The 24,100-nt window shown below is 40.0% G+C and overlaps 2 protein-coding genes across 3 annotated transcripts in view; one reads left to right on the top strand and one right to left on the bottom strand.

The window, feature by feature from the left end:
* Nucleotides 1-316: 316 nt before the first annotated feature.
* Nucleotides 317-24,100, bottom strand: part of ZBED4 (zinc finger BED-type containing 4) — a 29,349-nt gene continuing 5,565 nt past the window's right edge. The window contains exons 2-3 of the mRNA XM_045030596.1: nucleotides 22,466-22,543; nucleotides 317-5,393 (exon numbers count right to left, since the gene is read on the bottom strand). Of these exons, the coding sequence (XP_044886531.1) occupies nucleotides 1,479-4,997 (3,519 nt within the window). The 5' untranslated portion in view covers nucleotides 4,998-5,393; nucleotides 22,466-22,543 and the 3' untranslated portion in view covers nucleotides 317-1,478. The remainder of the gene's footprint in view (nucleotides 5,394-22,465; nucleotides 22,544-24,100) is intronic.
* Nucleotides 12,520-24,100, top strand: part of BRD1 (bromodomain containing 1) — a 156,949-nt gene continuing 145,368 nt past the window's right edge. Inside the window, exons 1-2 of one of the 2 annotated variants that reach the window (XM_045030561.1) lie at nucleotides 12,520-12,707; nucleotides 14,913-15,036. The gene's annotated coding sequence lies outside the window, so the exon portion shown is untranslated. The remainder of the gene's footprint in view (nucleotides 12,708-14,912; nucleotides 15,037-24,100) is intronic. The other variant, XM_045030552.1, reaches the window with a different exon arrangement.

Raw genomic sequence — 24,100 nt, 5'->3', positions numbered from 1 at the left:
CATTAGCCTACTAAACCCAGGGTTGAGAGTTCAATCCTTGAGGGGGCCACTTAGGGATCTGGGGCAAAACCAGTACTTGGTCCTGCTAGTGAAGGCAGGGGCTGGACTCAATGACCTTCCAGTTCTATGAGATATGTATTATATGGAAATATACCTATCATGCCAGCCTTGCTGCTGCTGGTGGCAGCTCTGCCTTCAGAGATAGGCTCCCAGTCTACAGCTGCCCAGCTCTGAAAGCAGAGCCAGCAGCAGCACAGAAGGGTAGCAGTATTGCAACCCCTCTTCTCTCCCCCCCCCCCAATTCCTTTTTGGCTCAGGAACCCTACAATTACAACACTGTTAAATTTCAAATTTAAATAGCTGAAATCATGAAATTTAATCATTTTTAAAATCCTATAATAGACCATGAATTTGATAGGGCCTACTCACTTGCATGACGGACACCAACAATTATGAATCAACCCTACTACATAAAATTCTAAGCAGTGCACCATATCCATAAGGCTATTCTTCAGAATCAGAGTTGGTTATTTTTGTACTAGGAACTTTAAGACAATTTGTTATACCCGGCTGTAATTGTGTTGGGAACCAGGGTACAATTTTTACGCCAGGCAACCCTTATAATTTTGATGCACTAAAGATTCAAAAAAGACTTTAGAACATCAGATCTTTCACTGTAAGTTTCTTGCCTTTTCATACACTGCATTAAACAACAAGCATTCATTCACAAACTTTGATAAAAACTTCCAAAAAGAGCTTATATAAATACTCAGAATATTTCTGTAATTCAATTACAATGTAAAACCTGAATAGCAGAACAGCACATGGGAAGTTTTATTACAGATTACGGTATAACTAATGTTCCATAATCTCTCTAAATTTAGTTACATTTTCAAATAGTAAGTTAATAGTTTCCTGTCATAGTAAACATCTTCCATAATAATTCTTCATAACCCTTTAAGTACTTTAGGGCTTGCAATTAAAAACTGCTAAGTAAAAAGATGGCTTGAACTCCACCTTTTATGTACAGCTTTCTTTTGACAGCTACAAAAGCTATTTTGCTGCAATTAAAGCAATGTTTAACTAAAATACAGTACCTGGTTTATGGTTTTGACATAATTGAATAAAAAACTACAGAATAGAACTGTTTACATCTTTTTTGCCATTCTATTAAAACAAATGACCACGCTTTAAGTTCATTTACAATTATGGATTAAAACCTACATAATTATGTATAATTTGACAAGACAGGCTATTTCTAGTGTGAACTTTTAAAAAACATATATACAATATCTGGCCTGAAGAACTATGAATAAGGCACATGTAGACATTTTAATGAAAGCTGACAAAACTAAAATTTTGAATTACAGTCACTGATTAGATGTCATACATGGCCCCTACTGGAGCAATTTAACAATCCAAATATTTAATATCCAGTGAGCAACAATAGTTTTAGTCTGGCAATTTGTTCGTTAGTTTCAATACTGGAAGTATATTAAGGGAAGATTCACTTTCAAAAAGATAAGTTTTTCAAAGTGTTCAATCATTAGCCTTGACTGACTAAAGCTGCTGTTTTCATTGGATGTATTGAACAATCTCTCTGAAGGAACAATACTTGGTGGACAACCCAAGAATCTGACAGCCAATTTTGACAATACTGGCCATGATGACTTCTTAAAATCCCAGTAAGTTAGTGGATCACAGTTATGCTCAAGCACTTCTTCCTCCAAGTATGAGAGCACCATTTCCTCTGGTAACTTTGCCTTCTCTTTTAGATCTTTTGATTTTTTCATGTCAGCCATAAGTGACCAAAGATTATCCTCCCCACAGGAGTTTGTAGATGGTGAACCTATATCACACCCATTAGAAACAGGTTTATCATCATCTGAGGTAGAACTCAATATTTCCAGCTCCCTGATTAAGTCCAGTTTATACTGTTCAGCCTCCTCCTCTGTAAATAAGGATGTTTTATAGCGAGGGTCTAAAAGTGTAGCAAAAATGTACCTTGGATCATGAAGTGTGCTGGACAATCTACTCGCCATAGCTTCTTTCAAGGATTTTAACATGGTGTCAATGCCCATTGTTTCCTCAAACAACATCTCTATTTTTCTGTTAAGTATGTGAATCATTGGAATCACCTGGCTTAAAGTGGACATGTGTGTACTCATCTCTCTACTTGCAACTTCAAATGGTTTCAGAGCATGACACACAGATTGCATAACTACCCACTGATCACAACTTATCAGCTCCCTAAAGCTGCACTCTATTGACATTTCATCAATTGCTCTTTTCTGTTCAATTAAGCGTTCAAGCATATGGAATGATGTATTCCATTTGGATGGAACATCTTGAATAAGTTGATGCTGGGGCAACTCATATTCCTTTTGTAACTCAGCTAATTTCTCCTTTGCTTTTGCTGACCGATGAACACGTTCACAAATCTTTCTTGCAATACTAAGCAAATTTTGAACCATTCTCTGACTTTTAATAGCCTCATTTACTATGAGATTAACAGTGTGACCAAAACACTGCACACTCGAATGATCGCTTTCATTTAAAGTTTTTCCTATACTCTGATTATCAGTAACAGTAATCCCAATCTGAAGGCCAATGGAAGTTATCCAGGCTTCCCACCAATATTCTAGCTGCTTCTGAATACTGATGCCATTGTAGTCACAATCAATCTGTGACACATTTAAAAGTGCTGTACAATGGTAATCTTCACACTGTGGTCTAAATGAGGACTCAAATGTTACCCAGTGAGCAGTAAGAGTTAGGTATTCTCGTGTTTGATTGCTCATCCATATTCCTGATGTAAAATGTATTACTCCGCTTTCAGCTTTTTTCAGATGTGAAATAATTATTTGTTTCACATTATCATACATTTCTGGAATTGCTGTCCTAGAAAAATACGATGGTGAAGGTAAAGAATACTGAGGTTGCAAGTATTCAAGCAGTCTGTTAAAGCCAATGTTGTCTACAAAAGAATATGGCTGAAGGTCAAGTGCAATCATTTCAGCTACAAGACTTGTAATTTTTTTGGCAACTGGGTGAGAATCACAAAACTTGTCATTGGTTTCATCAAAGGTTGACGATCCTAATAATTCTGTGTTCAGTGGCTTGTGATTATCCATAGAAGAGGACAACACTTTTTCTGAAGCATCAGTTTTCAGCACATTGTTATGAAACCGCTGCAAATGTCTTAGAAGGCAACTTGTACCTAAATTTATTGGCTTTTTCCCCCTGCTTATTGTACGTCCACAGTGCATACATATTACTTTAGTTGAATCTGCAGAACAAATTGAAAAGTGATTCCACAGTTTTGAGGTCTTCTTGCTATTGGCAGGAAATATAATTGGATTACCATTTGTAACCATTGTGGGTAAGTCAATCAATTTTGAGGATGAACATTCTGCAGAAGCCAAAGTAGCATAAGGAGAATTTGCCAAACTTGCATCTATAAAACTCTTTTGGTTCCCAATCACCTCAGGGTGGCGTCTATATAGATGTCTCATCAAGCAGCTTGTGCCTACATCTCCTTTTTTCCCACAACTTATCATACAACTGCAGTATCTACATATAGCTTTTAGACTGTCCACTGGAGACAGTGAAAAATGATGCCAAACTTCTGATTTAAGCCTTTTCATAATCCTTTTATTCTGCTGAAACACAGAGCTACGTTCAAATATCAATGGACTTAATCCCTCACACTGCTTCTCAGGAGAAGACACTAAGGAGGCTTCACCTATATCATCAGCTGACAACATCGATGAGTCTTCCACCAGAGCATCTCCAGAAGGGAGAGTAGAATGGATCTCCTCTACCATTCTATCTGGAGAGGAAGAAGCAGACATTGATTCTTTAATCAGTTTTCCTGGAGAGGACGACACAGAATTCAGATCACCATCAGAGGGCAGTAAAGAAGGCAATAAAGTTGGAGGAGCAGAATACAAAGGTGGTATGCTTGTACCACCGCCATTCTCCTGCAAAACAATAGAACGATGGGCTCTCCACATGTGCCTTATTAAGCAACTAGTTCCTAGATCTTTTCCATTCTTTCCTCTACTGAATTCATTCATGCAGTGGATGCAAACTGCTTTAGAATTATCTAAAGGAGACAAATAAAAATGTTTCCAGACAGCAGATCTTCTTCTGGAACCTGATGTACTCTTTGGAACTGGAACAGTTTTCTCTGCTACATTCTCCACAGTTTCATCATATTGATTGTTGGGTAGGGGTGGAGATGACCCAGCCATGACTTCTTCTTTGATGCACTTTTCAGAAACTGAAAGGTCTGCTATTTCTTCAGAAGAGACTATAGAAACAGATTCCTCAATTACTCGATCTGGAGATGGTATCTTAGAAGCAATTTTCTTGACCAGTTTTATAGGCGATAACACAGCACTTAAATCTCCAACATCTGCAGACTGAGCAGGCAGTAATAATGAAGGCGAAGAAAGAGAAGCTAGACCTGGCATACTTCCATTTTCTTGAATAAGTACAGTAGGATGAGCTCTCCTCACATGTCTCATGAGACAACTTGTACTTAGGTCCTTTTCATTTTTACCCCTGCTAAATTCTTTCATACAGTACATACATATTGCTTTAGTGCTGTCTCGAGGGGATATAAAAAAATGATTCCAAGCAGGGGATTTTTTCCGGGAGCTTATGTTTCTGCTAGAAAGGAGGCTTTGTGTCACAGCTTCCATTGCAACATCATAAAGAGTACTACTATACTGAGAAAACAGAGATCCATAATCATCTTCATTTTCGGTAGATAAATATTTGCCAGGATTGTTATTGATGAAATGTTTTTCTTTGTCGTCTTGTTCATCACTACTGTCTGTATGTTTCAAATCTTCATGTTCATTTTTTATATCCATTCTTTCCAGAGTACAATTATTTATTCCATCTTCTTGTTCTACTTTTAAATTGTTGATTTTATCTAACACAAAATTACTGTCCATTTTTGGGGAATATGCCTTATTTTTTTCCATGGGTGACAAATTATTCTTGCTGAGTCTTCATGTATTAAGAAATAAATAAAAAGTAAAGATGATTTAAAATTTAATTTAAAATGATATATCCTGTGTAATGCACAAACAAAAATGTATCAGTATAACCCTTGGGTTTTGTATTCTATATTTTTGTTGTGCAAATTTAAATATCATTAGTCACAAAAAAAGTACTGAAAAATTATAGCTCTAATTTGTAAAATCTCAATTTCTTTCCGGGACCAGGAGATCTCAGGTCACAAATTAATTTCTCAAAGACAGCTACTGTTAAATACTTCATGTTGTAGACATAAGCCTATGAACTGAATGTTCTGTTTTCTTCATCAAGGAAGCCATTCTGTTGATGTTGATTAGGTAATTATGATCCTTTCACACCATCTAGAAATAAAAAGAAAACCACGTTAAACAGTTCAGATTATTATAATACAAGAAAAATTAAGATATACCAGGGAGTGGCAACCCAAATTTGGCATGCGACTCGCCAGGGTAAGCACCCTGGTGGGCCGGGCTGGTTTGTTTACCTGACACTTCTGCAGGTTCCGCCGATCGCAGCTCCCACTCGCCGCAGTTCGCTGCTACAGGCCAGTAGGGGTGGTGGGAAGCGGTGGCCTGCACATCCCATGGCCTATGCCAGTTCCCACAGCCCCCACTGGCCTGGAGCTACGAACCACAGCCAGTCGGAGCCGCGATCGGCCGAACCTGCGGACGCAGCAGGTAAACAAACCGGGTCGGCCCACCAGGATGCTTACCCTGGCGAGTCGTGTGCCAAAGGTTGCCGATCCCTGAGATAGACTTCTAGAAACAGTGGGCTTATTTAATATGTAATCCCCCTATAAAAAACAAAAAAGACAGACAGACAAAAAAAACCCTGACAGTTTAGTATTTGTCACAAAAAAAAGGGAGGGGACTTTCACTCACTCTCGAGCACACAGGTGGAAATGCTAGTTATTTTAGCTTTGAGTTTTTCACTTAGGGATTTTAGTTTTGCTTTGTTTCACATTTCAGTGATTGAATTCAATCTCCACATTTGTTATAATTCTTCAGGGAACAACTGAATGTTCCATATAATATGTTTAGAAACATTTATTAAGTTTTGATGAGGAAATACTTATCCTTTGAAATGCATCCAGCTTTCTGGAACCTTTGGGTTCCTCTAGCTGAACAACTACAGTCCTCACAAACTCAAAAATTCTCTCCATCACTCCCCTCATCTTGGATTCAAGTCACTTTTGATTTTTTTTTTTTAAATTAAATGCAGTAACTGTTTATTCAAGATAATTGAACTACACCACAAAAACCAATGAAGCTGCATGCCTCTGTCAGCAACTTCCTTCTCTGACACAACAGGAGGCAGCTGCTTTTCTAGCAGAACTGCAGGCTTCCATATTGACACCTTGGATTTCAATTCTATCACCCTGCCCCTTCTTACTAATAAGGGCGAAGAGGGTCACAGAAGCAGAAGTTGAAATGGGCCACAGCTTGAAATTCTGCTACGAAGGCAGCTGTTCCCTCTGACTTAACTGCCTGTGGTTCATCAGAGCACTTCTGGTCTGACATCTGAGAAAGCCTGTCAGTCTGGGATTCAGGTGCTGGGTTTACTAAACATGGTTAAGGTGAGAGAAGAACAGCGGTTGGCAGCAAGGCTGGAGATCAGAGCTCCTGGCTGACTCCTAGTAAATGTCACTGATTAAATTGATCTGCATTAAATGCTAGAGAAGGATCAATGACAAAACCTGACACTTAACTCTACAAAATGCACTCTTGTCTGTGCAAGTAACATTTTTAGGGGCTAAAATTCACTCAGTGTGGGGAAGGCACACAACAAAATGCACAGATTTTTGGCAGGCTTGGACATATGTTTGTAATAATGTCCTTGCTAATTCTCCCTGCCTGTGTTTCACATATACAAGTGGCTTCTCTGTAGACTTTGCAATGTGGTGGATACAAAGATTATCCAGACACAAGGCAGGGTAACAAATCTGCATGGCACATGTAAGGACACAGGAAAAGGTTTGTGATACCAAGAAGCTTTGACAGAGCTGTCACCTCTCCCAGTAAACTTGATTTTTGGCCTCTGTTGTAGGCAATCTTGGGAGGCCACCAAAAGCCACAGCCTTTGTATGACTTTCAGACCTGGAGGAAAAAGCCCTTTTGTTTGGTTAGCTTCAGTATTTTCCTACCTTCTAGGGAAGAACAGTCTACCCTAGCTGCTGCAAGAGGTAGAGCTCCCTTCTGGGAGAAGCAGGAAGAGTCTATCTCATTTTCACATGTAGAAAGGGGGCAGCAGAAAGAGCACAGCAGCTCTGCTCCCTCCTCCCTCCCGTCCTGTGAAAAGTTTCCAAGAAAAAAAAAAGAGGACCCTCGCTGATCACCAGGCTTGGAAGGTGGAACCCTCTTGATGCTGCAGAAAGGGGAAGATGTGGGCTATGTGTGGGGCAGAAGAGAATCAAGAAAATTAACTGGTATTTCTGGTTTTGGAGAGACGATAGAAGCCCTGCACAACAATATCAGGCAGCATTTAATACAGATTTGGGTAATGTAATCTCATTTGGGACTTTGAGTGAGAGCTTCTGCAGCTGGAGCCAAAAGTCACCTTACTCGCTAAAAACTTGTGAAAGCTGGTAACATGATCACACACACACACACACGGGCAAGGAGTCCTCAAAGAGGAAATCAAAGAAAATGGAGTGGGAGGAGCAGAGAGGAGGAAAGAAAATATTTGGCAGATGGTGAGTGTATGCGAATTAGTTAATACATATCCCTTAAATACGCACATGTGCATAAACACAGGAATTTTGGGCCTACAGACTAGTCCCCAATTTGAGAAACCTTAAACAGCCTTTTTTCAGGAATTATTTTACCCTCATCTTCTAATAATCGGATCCCTTTAAGGTGACAAGATGAGCATCCAAAAACTGGAGCATCCAAAACCATTAGTCAATCACTTTTGAAGTTCTGTCATGAGTATTTAAGTGGTTTATCATCCCTATACATATGATTCTTCCCCCCTACATAGGATTTCAATCCGTTCAACTTTTTTTTAAATGTACAGTGGCATACAATGAAGTCTAAACCTGTTTATAACCACGCTACTGGATTTATGCATGCTTGCACACTGGGCACAGAAACTCTACTCCAGCTTAAGAGCTACTTCTAGAAGTACAGGATATTCAAGGAAAAGGTTTTTGGTTTGTGTAAGGGACATGCATAAAACAGATACCCCCACAATACATATTTAATGCAGGCTGTAAGGCCCTCAGCCCGCACCGCTTCCAGTGGCTCCCATTGGCCTGGAGCAGCGAACCGCGGCCAGGGGGAGCCGTGATCAGCCGGACCTGTGGACAGGGCAGGTAAACAAACCGGCCCAGCTTGCCAGGGGCTTTCCCACACAAGCGGCGACCCCAGTTTGAGAAACACTGATTTATAACAATATGTGTTTTAAAAGGTGCTTGAGTTATAAAACTAGTTAAGTATATAAAACTGGCAACATATATGATTGCTTTAAGGCAGTGGTTCTCAATCAGAGATATACGTACCCTGGGAGTACACAGATCTTCCGGGGGGAGGGGTATATCAACTCTTCCAGATATTTGCTTAGTTTTACAAGCAAGCAAGCAGTAAAATTCAGATAGAAATAAGAAAGAAAATATTGTTCAATACTTGGGGAAAAATTAAACAAAATTTGTAAATATGACTGAGAGAATAAAGCCAGTTAAAGAAAAGGGAGCAGACATTAAACATGTCCATTTTCCATGGAAAATTAATAGGAAAACTGGAAATGCTGTCAAATTTACTAGCTTGTCCAGAGATTTAGAAAACATGGAAAAACCCAACAGTGTCCAGTGGAGATACTAGACCTTACTGGTGTTCTCCAATTCTAACCAAGAAACTCAGGGCTCTGAGTGGCTTACATTCTCAACTGATGTCATATTTCAGACTTTAAAATAAATTATGGAATATTACTTAGCACACGCTTCTAGAGTTCTTTACATTTTCCAAGTGTTGTACAAACATTAAGTAAAATTTAGGAAATTAAATATTATTAGAGATTTGTAGGACTAGGATTAGGACTAGTGTGCTAGATTTTGGTAATGAGGAAAGAGTATCTGGCAAATTAGATATTAATAAGAAACAGACATCAAACTTAACAGATATGTCTTAAAAGAACTAACATATAACTTTATTTTTTAAATTAATGAACTTGTTTGAAGAAAATATAGAACAAGACAAAGTTTATGAAAGGAGATGACAACCTAGGAAATTATTACTCTAATGTTTACCTGGTATTGAAGTGAAACAGGTCAATATTAAAACAACAAGAGTATTAATATGCAACCACTAAGAACAACATGGTGAATGATAAGCAACACAGGTTGATAAAAAAACAATTATGCCAGATAAACCTGTTAGCCGCCCTTTGACAAAATTACATGTTCACTAAACAAAGACTGGGAATGCAGTGGAATTAATTTATCCAGAGACTTTATACCAAAAGCTTTCAATCCAGCCCCACCTGGAAAGGAAAATACGAAAGTTGGAAAGTTACCATAAGATTATATTAAAAGATAGTGACCAGGGCTCCATTCCTGGAATCAGATCTATGTAGGCAGAGATTTACACACTCAGAGTCCTACTGAAGTTGACAGGGCTCTGCATAGGCACAGATATCTGCAAGAGTGGATCAATTTGCAGGATTAGTACTTTAGTTCACAAAAGTTGGTCTTGAGACCTAAAGGAACAGATCCTGTGCTAAGCCTCACAGCATGGACTGAGCAGGGGGGGGGGAAGAGAGAAGAGTTGGGAAGCGGCTAAAGAGGGTCTAAGTATCAGAGAGGTAGCCGTGTTAATCTGTATCCACAAAAACAAGAGGAGTCTGTTGGCACCTTAAAGACTAACAGCCCTTAAGGAGGGTCTGTGACTAAATTAATCCTCCAGGAGAGGAGTAAAGTACATACTGATACATTCTGTAAATTATATCAACGTAGGAGTGGCACCTTCACTTGGGGGCGGGAGGAAGAAGTGACCATGTGGCCGGTGTGAACCCGATCTAAGATGGCTAAGAGTGAATAAGAATAGCCCAGGGCCCCGCTAGGCAGGCACTGAGCTTTGCAGAGCTGTGATTGCTGTGTCCAGCTTCGTAACTCATGCTGGGGTGTGGGCTTAAGGAGTAATGGGTAACTCCCTGCCCAGCGCACTGCATCTAGGTGTAAATGTGTATAACATGCAGTCTGAGATGGAAAGTGTGTGCTCAACAAGACACACCCCGCCCCCATTTGTGTGCACACAAGCTGAGATGGAAAGTGCGTTCTGGACTCTCATACACGAACATACAATTTACAAACGAGACTCTAGACATCAGGTCTAAATAATTGTTTTGAGGTGGACACTGGATTTTAGAGGAAAGAACATCCATGGCTAGCATCAGCAATAATCTGAACACCATCTCCACTCCTCCCTCCTTTGAGGGTCCCCAGTCCTGCAGTTGGTATTCAGACAAAACTGCCCTTGGTTTTAAGAGAGACGTGTCTGTAAAGTCCGCAGAATTTGGCTGTCATCTATTCCAATTCAGTTTTTAATATTAACTTTACATTTTTTAACAAAAATCTTGAAAATATTTCAATATTTACATGTTTTGGATCTTTATGACTTTTTTTAAAAATAGCACATTGTAATAGAGTAGCAAACTTCCTTATTGAACACCAGCTCCATTATAGTAGATGTTAGCTGTTTTAAAAACATAGCGTGCATGTGCAATAGATTTCCAAAATTGTGAAAATATTAAAGGTATGCAAGTTAAATTATGAAAGGGTCCTGTTTTAAAGGTTTTTATTAAAAGTTAGGAGTGTGCATTTCCTGCTGGATTATGATGCACCTGGAAAGATGCACTGAGATTGGGGAGGAGGATAACTCAGTGGTTTAAGCATTGGCCTGCTAAACCCAGGGTTGTGAGTTCAATCCTTGAGGGAGCCACTTAGGGTTCTGGGGCAAAAATCAGTACTTGGTCCTGCTAGTGAAGGCAGGGGGCTGGACTCAATGGCCTTTCAAGGTCCCTTCCAGCTCTAGGAGATAGGTATATCTCCAATTAGATCACTGCACGTGTCATCAAGCAAACAGTTCTGTTGGTTTCTTTCTTGGGCTCGTCATACAGCAGGAGGCTTCTGGGTACACATCTGGCTCTGTTGATTTGTTTCCTTATTTCCTAATGCGAGTATCGTAATTTTGAGAATGCTTGCTGAAGATCTTGTAGGTGTTGGTCTCTGTCTGAGGGGTTGGAGCAAATGCAGTTGTAGTCAACTACAAAAGCAGTTTCTCCTCCCTTGGTGTTCACACCTCAACTGCTAGAAGAGGGCCTCATCCTCCCTGATTGAACTAACCTCGTTATCTCCAGACTGATTCTTGCTTGCACATATATACACACCTGCCTCTGGAAATTTCCACTACATCTGTTAGGCCTGGTCTACACGGGCGGGCGGGCGGGCGCGGGGGGGGTGTCGATCTAAGGTATGCAACTTCAGCTACGTGAATAGCGTAGCTGAAGTCGAAGTACCTTAGCTCGAATTACTTACCCGTCCTCACGGCGCGGGATCAACGTCTGCAGCTCCCCCGTCGACTCCGCTACCGCCACTCGCTCCGGTGGAGTTCCGGAGTCAACGGGAGCGCGTTCGGGGTTCGATATATCGCGTCTAGATGAGACGCGATATATCGAACTCCGAGAAATCGATTGCTACCCGCCGATCCGGGTACCCTTAGTCTATAAGGTGCCACAGGACTCTCTGCTGCTTTTTCAAATTTGATTCACTTAACAGTGACAAATTGGAACAACAGAGGAACAATCTTGTGATTAAGCACTGGGCTAAGACTCCAGATATCTGGATTAAATTCCCAGTACTGCCACATGATCTTGTGGAAATCTTAGTGTCTCTGCACCTCAGTTCCTCATACTTAAAACAGAGATAATATGTTTCTCTCACTCTCTTGTCTATTCAGATTATGCAAGCTCTTTAGGGCAAGGATGTCTTGCAATAAGTTTCTACAGTGCCTAACACAACAAGGTCCTGTTTTTGGTGTGGGTCTCTAGGCACTACTGAAATACTTATTGGAATAAAAAAAATGATACGTTTGGTCATTTAAAAATATTCTAGATTTGGGACCTGAAGGGAAACAACTTATTTTAGGAGGGACTAAGATAGTGGAAAATTCTAATCTCTACATCAGGGTACACAGAAAATCATTACTAGCTGTTTGAATTGCAACAGAGAAGAAAAAGAGCATCCATTTCTGCCCTCAAACTGCTGAGAATCAATATCAATGAAGTTACACTGGTAAAAAAAACCTATGTAAGTGAGCAGAAACAGGCCCAGAGTGTTGTGCAGTGTCTCTACCAGGATAGGGGACAGAATGTTGGACTCAGATGGTACGTGGAGATTCTGTGACAGTTGGACACAGGCTGTTGGGAAAGGCAAGGCAGCATCTGAAGTGCAGTGATAGCAGCTGATCCCCACCCCCACCCCAGCCCCTTCCCTGGGAAGGCAGGAAACCAGAACAGGCAGGAACGAGAGTACAATACAGACCAGGGTAAAGCACGAGGAGGAAAGTGAAAATGAACTGTGGAAAATGATGGAACAACATAAGAAACCCACAGACCTAGGCAGACAGAGCAGAGTGGAAGGACTGAGGAACCCAGCTACAAAGGTATGTGAGCTCCTAACTGTTCTCTGACTTTCGATGGAGGGCTCTGATTTATCAGAGGCAATTCATCTCTCCCCGCATAACTAAAATATCTAGGTGCCTGATCCGAGACTGAGATCAAGTCAATAATTCATTCTGGTCAGGGGTAACAGGTGCGAAGATGTGAGTATGCAGCCAAAACTATCACCATCTGGGTTATTTAGCCCTAGTAACAAATGCAGGGGGTTGACTTTTCCAGCTGTATCTTCAGCTATAGAAACTATGCTACAATGTGAAAATTAGCAATACAATTACTTACAGTATAAATCACAAAATAATTTTACTGTGTGTAAACAGGAACCATTTTGTTTATATTAAAAATTAGAGTAGGTCTGTTGATTTCAAGTTACATTTTTGTTCTTTAACAATCTCTTGGGTACCCAGCCTCCCTCTACCTGCCTCTATCACAAAAAATAATGTAATAAGATGACACCAATAGAAAGCTCAGAAATGACCGTTTCAGTTAAAAGGACACAGTCAAGCTGAAATATAGCCAGCCTTACAAAATACATCAAAAGTGGATTCAAGTCAACATGACCCAACTCCAGGCTAATTTGTGATTTTACAAATTGCCTTCTCCCTTCTTAACCTTGCTGCTTCAGCCTTCATCGGGTCCACAGAGGCCACTGCCAGATGCTCTTTCCCTGTACCCTTTCCAAGGGCATAATGAAGCAACCCTCCACCCCACCCAGGATCCCAGCGCTTCTCGCTTGCATAGGTATTAGCCCCTCACACAGGCACACCCTAACACCTGATTCTTCCTGGTTCTGCCCAAGCATTCTGGGTTCAAATCTGGAATCAGCAGCAACTCTGCTACCATATTACTTTTAATACATTTCCTGAAACATGTGAAAAAGAGCCCACCTCAGAACGCAGAGAAGATGTGCTAGTGTACAAGGCAAGAAGTGAAACGGACCAGCAATTAAATAATGAAAAGACTATACAAATCACTGTCAAGAACTAAAGGGAAAAAATTCATGACCAAAAGAAATTTCAGATCCAAGTATGAGTCCTACGGTGAAGAAGTCCCTTTACAAACTTTACTCAAAGACATTTTGTAATTTAAACTAAAAGCATTGTAAGGAATGCGGTCCTATTTTAAATTTAAAGAATGGATCAAGTCCTTATCTGCATAATAACAGAGCCTGTTTACTCACACTAGCCCTCCACTCACTATGCAGCATCTTCATAAATGGAGTTTTTATTCCTCAAATATTACACACGTTCTAGCTCTGTGTATGAAACTAAGAAGAGAAACAATAGATTATATTGTGCCCACACGGGTAGTATGTTTGGCGAAAGTTTAGCTCTAAAGCCCATATTAAGGCGCCTGATTCTCAAAACTGCAAAGCATCCAAAGTTGCCAAATACCTCCATGATGGATGTTGGTTGCTCAGCATTATTGAAAATCAAGAGGGTGCCTAAATAATGACTAAGAAGCCAAACTTTAGGCTATTTTGGAAAATGTTGGCATTCATTCTGTGTTTTTTCATAAGTCACTTGAAAATTACTAGACATTTATATTCCTGTAGCACCTACATGCCTCAACCAAGCTGGAGCTCCATCGTGCTAGGCACCACACAAATATAAACAATCCCTACCCCAAGGATTGCAGTCTAAAAGTAGTTCTTGCTTTGCACGTTTTGAGGGTAAGCACTATTCATTTTGCAAGTTCTAACCCAGCAATACAGTTCATTTTAGCCTGAAAGACAACACCCTAATACAAAAATCATTAAATATATATTAACTTTAAGTTACAGTTGCTCTGCTAAATTTAAATAAATAAATAAAAAGATAAACTTTACCATTCCAAAAATCTAATGGACCCAAAAAAGAAAATTATTACAAGCGTACACAATATCGAGTGTTAATACGGACTTGAATTTGTCATTTGTGAAAGTAATATTGTAATAACTTGGAGTTTTGTGTAATAACTGAGTGAGATTTTCAGAAATTCTCAAGGCTGGCCTAATTCTGCTTCCACTGAATTCAATGGGAAATTGGCTCAGAGACATTTTGATCATTTGATTATTTAGACAAACAAGTTTTCCATGTCAGGTTATACAATTTTATTAACATTAGACAATGTGACTATGAAAAGTCATTTGTTGAATATTAGGGTTTCTTTTTCAACAGAAAAACTGCTATTTAGGTTTCATTTGTTCATAGGATTTTTTTTAGCACTGGACATCAAAGCTGCTGTTAAAGTCTAGTGCTATAAGCTCTTGGGGGAATGAGGGGATCAGCAACAAAAGGACTGGAATAGGAGAACAATATGGTGGAGAATGAAAAGGTGAGTGATAGCAAGGTAAAAAGGGATCAGAGATATCAGGGAAAGAGAAAAACAGATGAGACAAAAAAAGAAAAGAAAAACATTTATTCCACTACAAACTGCATTATGTTGGTTGAAAATACCAGGTCAACTTTTAGAAAAGCCACCTGAGATACAGAGCACAGCTCCTTTCTGATCTTGTTTCTCCCCCACCATCCCTTCAGACAGCATAACACTGCACCTCAGACAACCCTCCCCCCCCAAACAGAGCCACTCATTAGCCAGGTTGCAGAGCCCTCCTCTTTCCCTACCTCATGACACCCAGTCTGCTCTGCTCCCCTACTGTACTTGCGCCATGGAAAGACCTAAACATGTCAGTGATCTGGTATGCATAGTGGACATAGAGAGTGCAGCTGAGAAATGAAGAAGCATGGTGGGGGACACACATCTCCTTTAACCCTGCTCCAATCTATTTCTATATCTAGGGAAAATAACATATTCAAAATTTTTCAATGTAAGAATAATTGTTTTTCTGAAACAAGGAATAAAATGACAAGTGATTCAAGATAGTACTGGTGGAGGCATAAGGTGAGGGGGAGAGACTGGCTGGGCAGCTGGTGGATCTGGATGTTGTATCTAGTCAGTTTCGCTGTTTCTCTTCCTGAAAATATCCTTATAAATATTAACAGAGTAGTAGAAAAACACAAATTTTAAAGGATTTTTTAAAATTTAGAATACATCATTTAAAGGATGCTCTAGCCAAAACTGGATTTTAAGTTACTCGATTTTTTAAAATTCAAGTTGAAAGATCAACTATGAAACTGCTAAGATACTTTCATTATGTGTCAGTTTTCTTTCATACTAATGAGAATCAGCTCCCAGGAAGGTCTGTTTTAATCCCCAAGGGCCACCCAGAACCTTTGATTTCTACATATAATTCCCACTGACATCAATATGAGCTGGATTTTGATGGACTGAATACAATGAAGTATCTTTAGATAGATTTATTTACAGCTTGTGGAGATTTTTCATTATTTTATTACAGTAGTACCTCAGAGTTACGAACACCAGAGTTACAAACTGACCAGTCAACCACACACCTCATTTGGAACCAATAATACACAATCAGGCAGCAGCAGAGACCCAAAAAAGGGTAAATACAGTACAGTACTGTGTTAAATGTAAACTACTAAAAATAAAGGGACAGTTTAAAAAAAAAAGATTTGACAACATAAAGAAACATTTCATTCAAATTAAGATGGCAAAAAGCAGCATTTTTCTTCAGCATAGTAAATTTTCAAAGCTGTATTAAGTCAATGTTCAGCTGTAAACTTTTGAAAGAACAACTATAATGTCTTGTTCAGACTTACAAACAACCTCTATTCCTGAAGTGTTCGTAACTCTGAGGTTCTACTGTATGTTACATTTCTAGAGAGACAAGGTACTATATTTACACAAAGCCTTTGTTTGCTGGAACTGAAAGCCTGCTTGTGCATATGGAGGTGAATTAATAAAATAGATAACATGTATTGAGGCAGAGGGTCCCTGAAAAAGCAGTATTTATATTCTATTAGGCAATGAGTACTAAATCAAAAACTTCCATATTAATTTTGCTGCTAAGTTTGACTATTCTTTTACAGTTAGCTGTTAAGAGTTCTGAATAGTTATATATAACTACCAAAAGTTACCATAAATTACAAACGATTCTTCAAACAAACCTCTAGTTCAGGGGTAGGCAACCTATGGCACGGGTGCCGAAGGCAGCACACAAGCTGATTTTCAGTGGCACTAACACTGCCCAGGTCCTGGCCACCAAACCGGGGGGCTCCGCATTTTAATTTAATTTTAAATGAAGCTTCTTAAACATTTTTTAAAGCCTTATTTACTTTATATACAACAATAGTTTAGTTATATATTATAGACTTATAGAAAGAGACCTTCTAAAAACATTAAAATTTTTACTGGCACGCGAAACCTTAAATTCGAGTGAATAAATGAAGACTCGGCACACCACTTCTGAAAGGTTGCCAACCCCTAGTGTAGTTCATCTCTATTCTAGGCTTTCCTCAGAATTCAAATATTTCCAAACCCCTTGGGTTTTTTCTGTTAACAGGGTTTAACAGAGCTGGTCTTTTCCTGGGTTCACTCCTAACATGTTTCTCCAATTCTCTTCTGCTGCAACTAACAATGGACCATGACAAATGTGCTAGCTTGGAAACTTTCTATAAGTCTTTAAAAAAGCAAAAACAAAAAAAAACAATCTTTGGAAATGTTTTACCTTGCCTATCATGGGAACAACTGTGACCAGATCATCCAATGAAATTTAAACTTGAGGACCCAAAATAATGTATGATGTGCTTATAATCCTAAGTAAACTGTACATTCACTACAGGCACCCGAACCTTCCACTGTGCCATAAGGCCCATACACCATTTTAGAACAATAAGTTTCCTCTCTAACTTCAGTAACGAGCCCACTCCTAGACCCTACTATGATAGTTTTACAGGAGGCTTTTTCTGCCCACTTGTCAGCAGTCAGCCAGCTCTTCAGCGTACAACTACTCTAGGCTCCATGCCAGGAGTCACTGATCCTAGTCTCAGTTGCATGCACATTTTGCTCGCCTTCTGCTGCTTAGCAAGACTGCAGCAGAAAGAGGCAGTTGTTACCAAGAGGGCCAGCAAGGGAAAAGGTGGTGGTTCCCACCATGGCAGCATTTGGTACAAGAAGGAATTCTGACACAGACCCTCGTCTCCTCCCTGGCACACCAAGGCCCCAGTCTCCTCCTCCCCAAGGAGCTGGTCATAAAAGATAACTGTCCTATTAATGCAGGCATGGGTAAGTAAAATTTTGCTCAAAAAGGTGAAACTGAAATAGGAGAGGAATTTAATTTATGTGGAATTTTTTTTTAATATTTTGCATACTCAAAGTGCTTCACAGACTTTAATCCACAAAACACTCCCTGTAACATAGATAAGTATTATCAAAGTGTAATCTGTGGCTCAGTGGTTAAGGTTGCATCGAGGGTGGTTTGTGTGTTTGGTTTTTTAAATGCAAAGTAGTTTAAATGGCTTCACAGAGTTTGAAAATTAGTGTTTTCCCTAAGGAAAATTGTACTATTTATTCTTTATATCACTTACAGGTCTAATTTCCTAGAAAAGTGGAGTAAATCCTTTTAACAAACCTAATGTTTTTGGGGTGTGAGGAAGAGGAACTGAACAAAATAAATGGAACAAAGGACAAAAAGAGCAGAGACAAAAGAGGAAAGGCACTTTGTTCCCTCCCTCTGCCCTCCAACCCCAACAGCAAAGATACTCCTGAAGCTGGGGCTAACATAACATGTAGCTCCTTGAAAGCTGCCCTTTTATCCCTACTTCCTCAGTGCATGTACAGGGTATCAGCTCACCTGCCAAACTTTTTCTTCTACCTTCTACTTAACTGTGAGAACACATGCAACAGCATATTCTCATTCCCCCCTCCTGGGATTGTCTGTAGCCTTCTAAAGAGTGGAGGAATATGGGGGGAGACAGACAAAAATAATAAAGATAGAAGGCAAAAAGAAAAAGGCATCAGAAAAAAAATGTAGATGACTATCTATACCAGGGATTGGCAACCTTTGGCATGAGCCCCGCCACGCCAGGCTAAGCATCCTGGCAGGCCACGCCAGGCTAAGCATCCTGGCAGGCCACGCCAGTATGTTTACCTGCTGCATCCGCAGGTTCGGACGATTGTGGCTCCCACTGGCCGTGGTTCGCCGTCCCAGGCCAATGGGGGCTGCAGAAAGCAACGCGGGCTGAGGGATGTGCTGGCCACCACTTCCCGCCGCCCCCATTGGCCTGGAGTGGCAAACTGTGGCCAGTGGGAGCCATGATCGGCTGAACCTGCGGACGCGGCAGGTAAATAAACCGGCCTGCCCTGCCAGGGTGCTTACCCCAGCGCACTGTGTGCCAAAGGTTGCCGATCCCTGATCTATACCAATGCATGATGGGAGAGACCAGAGGGTATGCTAATCCCCTAATTAATCACCAGAAGGTCTCCAACAAGATTAGGAGAGCCACTAGTTTCGGTGGTGTTCTAAAAATTAGAAGTGACATTTTAAAATTTCAGGGCACGTGTCAAATATCGCTAGATCCCTCTAACTTGCAACCCGACTTGCTTTAACAATTCATACTAAACAGATATACAAACAAAATCTAGTGAATAAGCTAGATGTTTTAATTTTTTTTAATTGTTTCTATTTAGACTAAAGGCTAATGAATAAAACATCTCTAACATTTTACACCAGAACTATGAGATTTCAAACTTTAGAGATCAGCCCTTTTGAGAAACAGAAAAGAACGTACGTGCTAGCAAAACTAAAAGGTCTGCAGAAGCAGGATCTCTGCTCCTATGAAACTTGCAGTTCCATACCGCAGACAACCTGCCAAGTAGCACATCATCTCAGTTGCACAGGAGTTAAGCCTCACTGACAAACCCAACTCTGAGGGTATGTCTACACAGCAGTTTAACACTCATGACTGGCCCAGGTCAGCTGACTTGGGCTCATGGGGCATGGGCTGCTGGGCTGTAAAACTGCCGTGTAGATGTTTCGGCTCCGGGTCCCACAGCAATTTCCCCACAGTCTAAGCCCTGAGAGCCCAAGACAGCTGACGTGGGCCATCCGCAGCCATGCCCATGGGTCTTTTATTCCTCAGTAGACATACCTTTAGGGTACGTCCACATTGCAAAGTAAGTACAGGGTTAGAAGAACTTCAGTTAGCAGACCCTGGGTGTGTTAACCCTAGGGCTTAAGGGTCTACACATTTGTAACCCCAGGCTATGAACTGCTGAACCCTGAGTCCCAATTTGGTACTCCAGCATCTACACTGTATTATGTGAGCCCAAGTCCAACCATGCATATCCCAGACTTTCTAGCGCCCCTCCATAATGCAGCTGCTCTAGCCCTTTGTTCATAGTGCAGTATGGAAAAACCTGACCGGCCTCAAAAACTTGACTGTCCAGAGGACAAAACACATTGGCCTGTGGGATTCTTTTGATGGACTCCCGGAACATGAGTCCAGTGGGGTTCCATCTACACTGCAAAGCAATATTGAACCCTGAGTCCCAGCTTGACTCAGGTTAGAACTCCTAAACCCTGTGGGGTCCTGGGACCTTAAATCTGGGCCCTGGGATAGCATAATGTATGTGTAGATGTAAGGAAGGTTAGGGCCGGAGCCTAAATTCAAACCCTGGGCTTACACTGCAGTGTAGACACATCCTAAATTACTCTCATGCTGCTCTTGTGCACACTGGGAGCAGAGTCACTCTATGCAATCCCATGCACCAGCACACAATGACCTGTGCACAATATGCTTTGTGCTGAGGTCTACTTTGGTGCAATACATGTAATATGTATGAAAATTTAGCAACTTCATATTTACTCTTAATATACTATACAATATTTCTTAATACCTAGACAAATGACTTTTACTGCAATTTGATACAATAAATTTAACCCCTATATGAAAACAATTATAGCCAAACATGAAGTAGTAAGAAACTGATTGGTTAAACATTTACACAGGGATTCTATTTTCTTTATATTTCATACTCCCCAACATGTTAAATTTCACCTTACACACTCCCATAAAAACCCTTCTAACTAACAGGACACATTCAGCTCTAATATAGGCATATATTCTCTTTTATAGTGCCCCAAAGCATGCTCAAAGTTACACATAAGCCCTATCCCAGACAGCTTACAATCTAAAGTTAAGATACAATGAATGAGCATGACAAAGAATGGGGAGTGAAATGTATGAATTTGTAAGGGGAATGAAATATTCATATACATTTCCATACTACTTAATGTCTAGTGTTAATTGCTTATAAGATTACATTATCTACTGCAGCAACCTTAGTTTGCAGTCAATAGTTATTTTACCTAGGATTAATTTCTTCTTGAATTACAGCTGAGACATGATGCCCACTTACAATAGAGCTAAAGTGGATATTTTCATATTTTCAATTAATGCTTTTAACCTTGAGAGCTGCATTAGAAAATTGCTTTAGGAACATCTATAAAAAGCTGCAGTATTTGACATTATATAATGAAATGATGTGAAGTAGGTACTAAAATTCACTCTGATGTGCACATTACATTTCAGTTTTAAATACCTGCAACAAATATATATTTTAATAATATTTAAAATTACGTATTACCATATACTGGAGAAAGCAATATTGTCTATTTTCATAAAGTCCCTTTAGAGGATGCTAGAGTTGAACAGGAAGGCCACTACAGAGAGAAACTGCTCTTTTCATCCCTATTCCTATAATTCTGTCTTAGACAGCCATGGTAGTTTATTTCTCCGTAACTGAGGCTACGTCTACACTACCACAATAAGTCGACCTATGTTACGCAACTCCAGCTATGTGAATAATGTAGCTGGAGTCAACGTATCTTCGGTTGAGTTACCGCGGAGTCTACACCACAGGGAGTCAACGGGAGAAACTATCCCATTGACTTACCTTACTCTTCTCATCAGGGGTAGAGTACAGGGGTCAATTGGAGAGCGATCTGCTGTCGATTTGGTGGGTCTTCACTAGATCCGCTAAATCGACCACCGCTGGATCGATCTCAGAGCGTCGATCCCGGCTGTAGTGTAGAATAGCCTAAGCTCTACATAAGGAGAAGATCCCAAGGCAGAACTAGTACTCAACAGGACCTCTCAGGCTTACCACAGACATATGACCTAAAAGAACTGTCATCTTACTGTCTCTTCGAACTTTTGGTAAGTCTTGAGAAAATATGTGAAGCTATTATAGTGTTTAAGTAAGCCTATCAATGTTTCCAGACTCAACATTTTACCTACCTTAAATATTTCATCCATCTGTTGTCACTGTCCATATGATCCAATGAATGCATCCATTTTAAAAATTAAGTTAAATTGGATTTATGAAAGAAAAAAATAACACGTTCTAAAACCCTACACAAGAATAAATAGTGTTTATTGTCAAGCTACATTAATATAATATGAACAGCTCTTCCCCGCTGTATTTGTGCTCTATTTTTTTTTTTTAAACGGGCAATAAAGTGTATTCTGCTCTTCTGATGACCTGTGTTTGCTGATCAGAGTGAATATGCAGAGGGAAACCTTAGATCTAGCACTTGTCCTTTCACAGGATCAAGATCTAAAAACCATTAGATATTTTGGCAAGCAAGGGTGTTGATTTCAAAAGCTCCTAAGGGATTTAGGATCACAAATGAGACGCTTCTCAATTCTATAAGCACTTATGCAATTCCCCCCCCCCACACACACACTAAATTATTAATTGCTGCACAAATTAAGTCACTTCCATGATAACGGATTCAAGTCCCTCTGTAACAGCTGGCCTTGCTCTAAATGAAGAAAGAAGAGGTACAAACTGGAAAAAAAGAGAGTTGTCCAACAGTTTATTGACAGAGACTTACATATCTGCTCCACTGTGTTCCATTGGCTTCATTTCAGGTTCAATACATGCTATCCAAAATTGATGCTGAGGAGTCTACCTGAGAGGGGAAAAAAAGCATTTTTTATTTTAAACATAAGAAATTTTCAGTGTTGTCAACTATCACAATATTGTCCCAAGTCTTGCTGTATTTTGAGTTTATTTTTTTTTTTGCTTTAAGTCCCAGGTCCTGGGGTCATAACCACATGAGATTCTCAGCTTTCAACTGATAAATTTCCAGCCTCAGTTGGGGACAAAAGCTGGACAATTTGAACTCTATGAACCTTGTAAAGACAAATAATATGCCCAACACTATAATTTTTAGAACATTCATGGTTTTAACCCAAACTCATGATTTTTGGAACCTGACACTATTATTGGGTGCTTGGGGTTGGCAATACTGATTTCTCCCTCAAAATGAGGTCAAGGCATGCCACCCACTTCTCCCCACACACAGGACTTGCATCACATTGGAAACAGTTCACTCAAAAGAGCCTATCAATATATTACATTACAGACAGAAGATCTACCTGACAGCAAGTTATTCCTTCCCTCCATAAATTGATTATGCTGCTTCAGTGCTTCTAGCCCAACAGAATCTTGTATTAATCAACATGACCTACAGCACATGATCACTATACACTGAATAACTCATATATAACATGTTCTATACACTGTATTTGTTCCACCAAAAACAGGTATTTTTAATTAACAAGTAGGAATCAAAGAATAATTACAGTGGGCCTGAAATCAGTCCCTCAGAACAGAAAATACACAGGAGCTAGTGAGTCTGGAGGAGGAAAACGCTGAAGTTCACTTTATTTTTATATTTATTTATATATATATATATATATATATATATATATATATATATATATATAAAGTGAACTTCAGCGTTTTCCTCCTCCAGACTCTATATATATATATATTTTTTTTTTTTTTTAAAAGAACTGACTCTTCTGGTGAGAGGAGCTGGGCTGGAGGCCTGCAGATTTTAAAGGCTGTGCCCCTCTAGCCCCACATATCTTCAGCCAGTGACAGGAACTATCCTGTAGGGTCATCTACTGCTCACAGCCTCCCCTACATCTGAAACTACAACTCAAGCAGAAGGCATCATACCACTGATATATCCCTTAAGGCTGCTCAGGAACTCCAAACTGTATTCTCTCTTCATTCATATTTCCAGGCAGAAATCCTTGGATTCTGCCCTGGATGGTAGACAGTTTGGCACTTTCCCTCCCTTCCTCCACTTCATGGTTCTCCAAGAATCCACATGGTGTAAGGAGCAGTCAGAACAGTGTGTGCGAGTGCAGAGGGGAAGAGATGGGGGACAGGTGGGATAATTCAGCCCAGTAGAATTACAATAATCAGTACTACTCTGCAAAAATAGTGAGTTATATCTTTAAAATAATTTATTATAAACTCCAACACCAACATATTGAGAAAGTGAGCAGAGGAGGGGCAAGGGAATCAGCATGAAATACTGAAATTGAAAGTTGAGAGAGTTAAGCACCCTATGGGCACATTCCCATTCTCTATCCCAGAGGAGGGCAAACTTTTTGGCCCAAGGGCCACATTGGGGTTGCAAAACTGTATGGAGGGCAGCATAGGGAAGGCT

The sequence above is a fragment of the Mauremys mutica genome, chromosome 1, assembly GCF_020497125.1.
Source record: "Mauremys mutica isolate MM-2020 ecotype Southern chromosome 1, ASM2049712v1, whole genome shotgun sequence".
NCBI classification, from domain to species: Eukaryota; Metazoa; Chordata; order Testudines; family Geoemydidae; genus Mauremys; species Mauremys mutica.
This window is presented reverse-complemented; position numbering and strand designations above follow the sequence as displayed.